General features: G+C 35.4%; 1 protein-coding gene and 1 long non-coding RNA gene across 2 annotated transcripts; one reads left to right on the top strand and one right to left on the bottom strand.

Moving 5' to 3' along the window:
- The first annotated feature begins 1,073 nt into the window (after positions 1-1,073).
- On the top strand, positions 1,074-5,177 carry LOC149584087 (uncharacterized). Its single transcript, XR_016380253.1, has 7 exons — positions 1,074-1,745; positions 1,873-1,911; positions 1,998-2,089; positions 2,213-2,431; positions 2,523-2,601; positions 2,676-2,742; positions 2,816-5,177. It is a non-coding gene; the product is annotated as an uncharacterized LOC149584087 (long non-coding RNA).
- Positions 5,178-5,458: 281 nt separating this feature from the next.
- On the bottom strand, positions 5,459-6,576 carry LOC149584086 (uncharacterized). Its single transcript, XM_089863320.1, has 3 exons — positions 6,551-6,576; positions 5,967-6,458; positions 5,459-5,744 (listed from the first exon to the last, which is right to left on the bottom strand). The coding sequence occupies exons 1-3, from the start codon at positions 6,574-6,576 to the stop codon at positions 5,459-5,461; spliced, it is 804 nt and encodes a 267-aa protein (XP_089719446.1).
- Between the last annotated feature and the right edge of the window lie 986 nt (positions 6,577-7,562).

Here is a 7,562-nt window from a genome sequence, read left to right as displayed (position 1 = left end):
TGAAAGAAAACTCCTGAAGCTAGTATCGCGTGGGTTAAGGCCCGTTTTCAATCAACTTTTTCCAAGCTTTTCGCTGTGGCTTTTTTGGAAACTTTTGACGGGCTCTAATAATAATAATAATAATAATTTTATTTCCTCTGCACAACAACATATATAAATACACTTTTTATAGAAGTACAGAGACGTCTTATATTAATAAATTCTTTTCTTTGTTGCGTTAATTAAAATTGATTATAAACAGATCAAAATAGTGTTGGAATTTCTAATTATTGTCGTAATTACAATTTTTACTTTTTAATTTTCTATACCGATGTAAAAAATTTTTTTCGAATATGTCTAAATGGCTAAAATTTTGCATTTCCGCGTTAACGGTATTTTGCATTCGAATCATCGGATTCAATTGTAACTTGTGTGAATTACCTGTACTAAAGATTTCAGGATTTCGGAAATTCTTATATGGTACCTTAAATGTAACATTGTTCATCAATTGCTTACAGTCCATATGATTTGATATTATTTTAAAAATAAAACTCACATCTAAATAGGTAAAACGATTTTTTATGGTTGTTAAGAATTGCTCTTTCAAAATATTTATGTAGTCATAATGCCTATTCTTTAAGAACTTGTCGTATAATAGCTGAACAAATTTTCGTTGTACACGTTCTATTATTAATAACAAGTAAGTACTACACCCTGTCCATATTTGGGCTGCATATTCAATTTTAGAACGAATTAAAGATACAAATAGTTTTCTAAACACGATTTTTGACTTTAAGCGCATATTCATTTTAAAGATAGCATAGAGATTTTTATGGCAATTACTTTTTAATCTAGAGACATGGAGGACAAAGCGTAGTTTTTGATCTAGCATTACTCCCAAATCTGACACGGATGTCTCACGGGATACAGTGACTCCATTTATTTTATAGTCGTGTCTTATAAAGTTATTCTTCCGTGTGAACGTAATTGCAATAGTCTTTTCGGCGTTTAGGGGTAGGTTATTTCTCTTGCTCCACTTATATACTTCAATAAGGTCGTCCTGTAGTAATGCACAGTCAGCGGTGTTCCTAATTCTGAGAGAGCGGTTGCTCTCTTAGATAAGACCTCATACTGCGTTTAATGTATAAGGGTGGTTTTTTGATTCGATGTAACTTTTTTCCTATCATGGTTACTGCTTTGAAAAAATTCCACTGAACTAAAATTCGGACCCTTAATATGTGGTTAAAATTTCAAAGAGATCCCTCTATTAGTTTTCTTCATAGAAAATAAAGTTGCTAAGGGTGGTTTTCATTTCCATAAAAAAATTAAGACATTTTGGCAAAAAAAGGGAAATTTTCCCATAGGAATAACATGGGAAATGTTTGCTGTGATGGCCAAATTGACTCGAGCATTTTTTGAAGACTATTTATTCGATAGGTCTGAAAATGGTTTTAAATGAAAGGTTGAACATTTTTCTGGTGCCTTTCGAAGTTTTATTGAAAACAATTAATATTAAGTATTACTTTTTGTATTTTAAGCACATACTTAAACTTACGACCTTTTATTCTGTTGGACTTACGTGGTTTAATCCTAGCTAAAATCATAGAGAAACGTACTGTTGGACTTACGCTGTTTTACCGCTAATAGAGCGACTGAGCGAAGATTTTTGTTTAGACAACGCGTGTGGCTATGCCGAGCTTAAGGCGAATTTTTTAACTTTTCACATAAAAGAAGGGGTTAATTCGTCCTCATTTTATTTTAATTTCGTAAGTTAAACCTTATTATAATTTAATACAAAAGAATTTAAATTTAGGATTTAGCCGATAATTTTTAAATTGACTGATTTCACTAAGCCTCGGTCAAAATTTAAATACAGCTGATTGTATCATGTAGAGACTAGAGACCAATTGGCCGTGTAGCGTACGTTTTAAGGTGTTTCACCTGGTGCCATCGGCCCACGATAGCCGCTAATTAGGTAATTTGTTTAAATTAAATCAATTTTTTGTTGTTTAAAGTAGATTAATGCAAAAGACGCACAAGGGTTCGTTCCCTGGTTTTTGACTGTTGCCACCAGCCAACAGTTACCGCTACGAACATACCGTTTTTACTGGTAAAATAAATGATAGATTCAATCACACTATCACTAAACCCTGTCACCAAATCATACAATATTTTTAAATGACGCTTTTCCAATAATTCTTATAGGTTAACAATTTAAATTTTAATTATTTAGAGCTTATTCTAACATAACCTCAAAACAGTAAACAATGGCCATTTTTCCAACGATAACTGTGCAGATTATATTTGGTGCCACCGATAACCACTATGTAGATCATTTTATTGGTTTAAATTAATGGTAATATAATTGAATAATTAAATCACACGATCACTAAACCCTGTCAACAAACCAACCAATGTTTTTTATCCCGGCTCTTGCAATCATTTTTATTAGGTAACAGTTGCGTTTTTAAGTACTATTTATAACCGCTATTTGGAATAAACCTTTTTGTTTAAATTAGATACATTTTTCATGTGTAAAGTAGATTAATTCAAACTACGCAGAAGAGTTCATTCCCTGGTTTCTAGACAAGGGTTACCGCTACGAAGATATTTTTTTTGCTGGTAAAATAAATGATAGATTCAATTCAATCACACTATCACTAATCCCTGTCTCCAAATCAATATTTTCAATTCAGGCTCTTCCAAGCGCGAAATTACAAATTACAGTGTGTTAATTAATTAATATAAATTTTGGATAAATATGTAACACACTATCATAATTAAATTTCTGAAGAGAGGAAAAAAGGTTGAAATTAATTTTTTTAAATTTAAAAAGCAAATTTGGCTCGGAAAAAACCCAGCGCCAGAAGCCTGGCTTATAAAATTTTCACAAGATGATTCGTTCAAGAATGTCTAGAAATAAGTCGCATAGAAGTAATGAATATTTCACCTAAGTCAGCTGACTTGGCCAGGCAGGGCATAGCCCACTCGATCCATGCTCACGGACGCTGCTCTGCATCTTGCGTAGTGTTACGCGTGATCGAGTGGGCTATGGGCAGGGTAAACAAATACGGGGCTGCCAGGCTGTCTCTTACACAATAATGATACAGGGCAAATGACTAGTTTAAAAATAAAACCATGGGACCACAAAGAAAATGCAAAGGTAACCAGAGTCCAGACATTAACTCAAAAAGTTTAATTGTTCAATTCCTAAGTTTAGCAGGCGACGTGGTCAAATATTATTATATAGCGCGAGCAGCTTGCGTCCATGAGCGCGGATCGAGTGGGCTATGCTTGCAGGAAGAAACTTTGTCTCAGTTACACCAAAGAGAATATAGGGGAGGAGTTGAAGATCCCCCGCTCCACAAGGCTAAATTACATTGTTGCCCCTAAATTATACTAGTGGTACGAGGGAGTTTCCGGCTCAGTCGCGCCACCTACGATACCGTTAAATGTCTCAAACGTAAATGCCTCGGTACTGCGCATTGAAGATGCGCGGTAGAAAAGAGCAACAAGATTTTCCCCTCTTTCCACTCCTCCCCTATATTCTCTTTGGTTACACCTTGTATTGGAAACCCCCATACCTATAGCGTTGCCTGTGTACCCCCGCCTACGGCACCGTAGTCCTCCCAGCATCCTCAGCGGTTAGGTAGGGTCGTACTGGATGAAATTGTAAAGGGCGCCCCCTCTATCTTAAAATTAGAAGCTAGCTCTCATACAAATAAAATGGCGCTACGCGGCAGCACTTAGCAATCGCCTACCGAAGGGTAGGGGCGTGCGCGAGGTACATTGGGAGAGATACGGTGCCGCAGGTCGCCCATCATCATTTGCAATCCATCTCAATTCCCTTATCCCTGGTTACACTGCTACAACGAAAACCAAATACCAGCAACATAAGTCCAAGCCAGTCATCTGAAAGACTCAAAACGATGACTCTGATTCTTCTGAATTTGAAATATCAGTAGAAATGTTTCTAGATAATCCTCAGAGTTATTTTAAATATTTTAATGCTCAAAGCCAGGGGATAAGGAAAGGCCAAAATAATTTTATTATGAAAATTTGATGTTTTCAGTAATAAATTAATCTCATTGGTGATAACTGATTAACTGGTACCTGAAAGCATTAGTCACTAACTTGCAATATTAGGTCCCTTATGCTTACGCTCCCCTATATTTATGTTTGTGCTTAGTGCAGATTTTAAAAATGCCACAGTTTCTTAACAATCTTAATTAAAATGAAGACTGAAGGAACAGATATTAATAAAAAATGTCTTCGTGGACAAAGACTTGAAAAAGTAAATGATAAGAAAACAAAATGGAATGACCGAAGCAACAGATATTAAACTTTTTCTTTAAAGACATGATTATAAAACATCAATTATTTGAAAAAAAATACTTATCTTCGTTTTTTTCACCAAAATTACATTTGCCCAAAAATATTGTATCATTAAATTTTCCATTCTTTTCAAAATGGTTTGTGTCAAAGATTTACTACATAACAGAAACATGCGACATCGTTTATATTTACAGCTAGATTTCCAGTGTAGACCATGATAGAAACAGTTCCTCGTTAGTGATATTTAAAAGGATTGCAGCTTTTAATTTGAACTACAATGCGTTTTAATACTGGAAACTAAGCCCAATAGTGAAATAAATACGCAGCCCACCATTTGTCGGTGTCCATTTACGTGTTTCGTGTTATACGTTTGCTCTACAATGTGTTCCTCATAGCGAGTTGAAGTCATACCAAACTAATTCAATCACAACTTTTAAAACAGTTCTCACGCACTCAATAATATACCAAAGGTTTTTTGTTAATAATGTCTTTTATCCAGATTTTAATGATTCATTTATAAAACATTTTAAATCATCGACCCAAAAAATGGGACCCAAATTGAATCGTGGTCGAATAAATGCAGGCGCAAAACCAAAGCACCCTAAAGCGACGTTTAAAATGTCAATCATGATGAAAGATAAAATTTCTTCCTTCGGTTGAATTTAGTCGTTTTAAACAACGTTTTGCCTTATAGTTCGAAAAGAGAAACCTTTAAAAATAACCTATATCCATACTCGGATATTTATTCTAATCCTTTTCATTCGAAAACTGTTAATACCACAAAGGATATATAGAATGAATAATCTGTCTTTCGAAAACAATGCAAATATAATTTTGGTGAAAAAAACGAAGATAAGTATTTTTTTTTCAAATAATTGATGTTTTATAATCATGTCTTTAAAGAAAAAGTTTAATATCTGTTGCTTCGGTCATTCCATTTTGTTTTCTTATCATTTACTTTTTCAAGTCTTTGTCCACGAAGACATTTTTTATTAATTAGTGGATAGAGTTTATTATCGTCGGCATATGTACATATCTCCGAATTTCTTATCAAACATCTCGGTAAGTCATTGATAAAAATAGTGAATAATAATGGCCCTAGCGCCGAGCCTTGGGGGACACCTACGTTTGTTCTATAACAAACCTATGTGATTTTTCTGTTAACCTTGACCACATTTAATCTGTTGCATAAATAGCTTGCCAATAGTTGAAGCATTGAGCCACCTAGACCATAACGTTTTAGCTTGGCCAATAGTAATCCATGATCCATACGATCGAACGCCTTCGAGTAATCCAGCATAATTGCGTCTACCTGCCCCTGAGTGGCGACAACTGGGGCTGTATAATCCATAAAGGAAGCCAAAGCCGTAACGGTTGATCTGCCTTTACAGAACCCATGTTGACTATCGACCAGAAATGGCCTGAACCAGCTATATAAGACCTCATTCAAAATTGTTTCAAAGATCTTTGAGTATGTATTTATTAATGAGATTGGCCTGTAGTTGCTGATATCTCCCCTGCATCCTTTCTTATAAACCGGTAAAACAATGGAGGTTTTCCATGATGATGGGAAAACCCCATTTCTAAGAGCTAAGTTGTAAATTCTACACAAGACAGGCGCAAAGATGCCGCTACAGCCCTTAATAACATACGGCGGAACAAAGTCAATACCGGCCGATTTCTTTGGTTTAATTAGTTTTATGGCTTTCATCACCATCGCTTCCGAATCTTCTAACTGAGACATACTATCGGTGCTATCCCACGGGAAGTCTTCTAGGCCATAGTCAATGCCATTAGCAACTAAGGGTGCAGTAAATTTATCTTTGAACAGTTTGGCTATCTCTAATGTATCCGTAATTAGCGTATTATTGTTGTCAATGATAATTTGTGATTCTCTGGGTTTGAGACGAGATTTCGTGTACTCCCATAATTTCACCGGATTTTGACCGAGGTCTGAAATTATTGTTTCCCCGTAGACTCTTCGATCGCGCTCAAGCAGCTTCTGGCATTGTTTACGTAGATTTTTAAAATTGTCCAAGTCGGCTTTATTTTTACTTCCGCGTTTCTTGAATTTGCGATGAAAGTATCGTTTCCGAGAGAGGGCTTTCCTAAGTTCGCGAGAGAACCAAGCGGGATATTTGTTACTGTTAGAAGATAAAAAATCTTCAAAAAAATTAAAACGGAGAAGCTGAAACTCGGATCGTTTTCAAACAAGCTTCAAATGAATAAAAGTTACAAGTGGACGTGACTTATAAAATGCATTTTCATGCGTCGTCTGCACAGTGTTCTACCTCATTCAAAATGTCGGTTTTTAGGCGAAGGAGAGTTTTGTTGCTGCTGAAAAAGAAATTATTACTCATACAATTGTATTATCATGTTCTTTCGGGACAAAAACGAAAATATAGGAAAAAAAAGGTGGTGGGTTCATCCTATCTGGCACAATCGAAGAAGAGAAGGACATTAGTAAGTATACAAAATCTAACCCTTGGCTAGTCGTCACTCATTGTTGGATTCATTACATATTTTCTAGCTTAAAACGATGAGAAGAACAGATCATAGGAAATTTTCAAATTTCACAAGGATGTCTCCCAAGCTTTTTGACAAATTGCTCTTGCTGATTGCTCATAAATTGAGAAAAAACCCACCAGGGAGAAAACCCATACCTCCGGGTGAAAGACTTGCGTTAACGTTGCGGTAACATGCACACCAAGTTTATCTTTAGTAAAGCAATTTAATAGCTAATTTTCATGTATACAGATTTTTGGCTACAGGAGATGGATATGATTCTATGGCATACGCATTTCGATTGGGCAAAACAACTGCACACAATATAATTAAAGAGACGTGTGAAGCCATTTGGGAGATATTACATCCTATCTATTTGCCAGTAAGTTATATAAAATGGCCAAACAATTTTTTCAGATATTTTAAAATAGTTTAATTGTTATAAATAGCAACCAGATGAAAAGATGTGAGAAAAGATTGCGGATGAGTTTGAAAAGAGATGGAATTATCCTTTATGCTGCGGGGCCGTCGATGGCAAGCATGTCAGAATTCAGCAGCCTATCAATAGTGGAACAATGTTCTTCAATTACAAAGTAAAATATCTGCACAATTTTGTGGATAAAAAATGTATGCGCCAAAAAGCAATGACCATTTACTGACAGGGTTACAACTCGACTGTTATTATGGCTTTGGTTGGACCCAAGTACGAGTTTCTGATAGTGGATGTAGGTGGATATGGATCT

The sequence above is a fragment of the Phalangium opilio genome, unplaced genomic scaffold (assembly GCF_054372755.1).
Source record: "Phalangium opilio isolate 3A_F unplaced genomic scaffold, DU_Popi_V2 ptg001170l_1, whole genome shotgun sequence".
Taxonomy (NCBI): Eukaryota; Metazoa; Arthropoda; class Arachnida; order Opiliones; family Phalangiidae; genus Phalangium; species Phalangium opilio.
This window is presented reverse-complemented; position numbering and strand designations above follow the sequence as displayed.

What these genes read in the sequence shown, in the direction of transcription:
- LOC149584086 (XM_089863320.1), bottom strand. Translation starts at nt 6,576, where the DNA reads ATGCATTTTATAAGTCACGTCCACTT. An exon ending in TTTATAAGTCACGTCCACTT is followed by an intron (nt 6,459 to 6,550) that starts GTAACTTTTATT and finishes ATCTTCTAACAG; the next exon opens with TAACAAATATCCCGCTTGGT. An exon ending in GGTATTGACTTTGTTCCGCC is followed by an intron (nt 5,745 to 5,966) that starts GTATGTTATTAA and finishes GGTCTTATATAG; the next exon opens with CTGGTTCAGGCCATTTCTGG.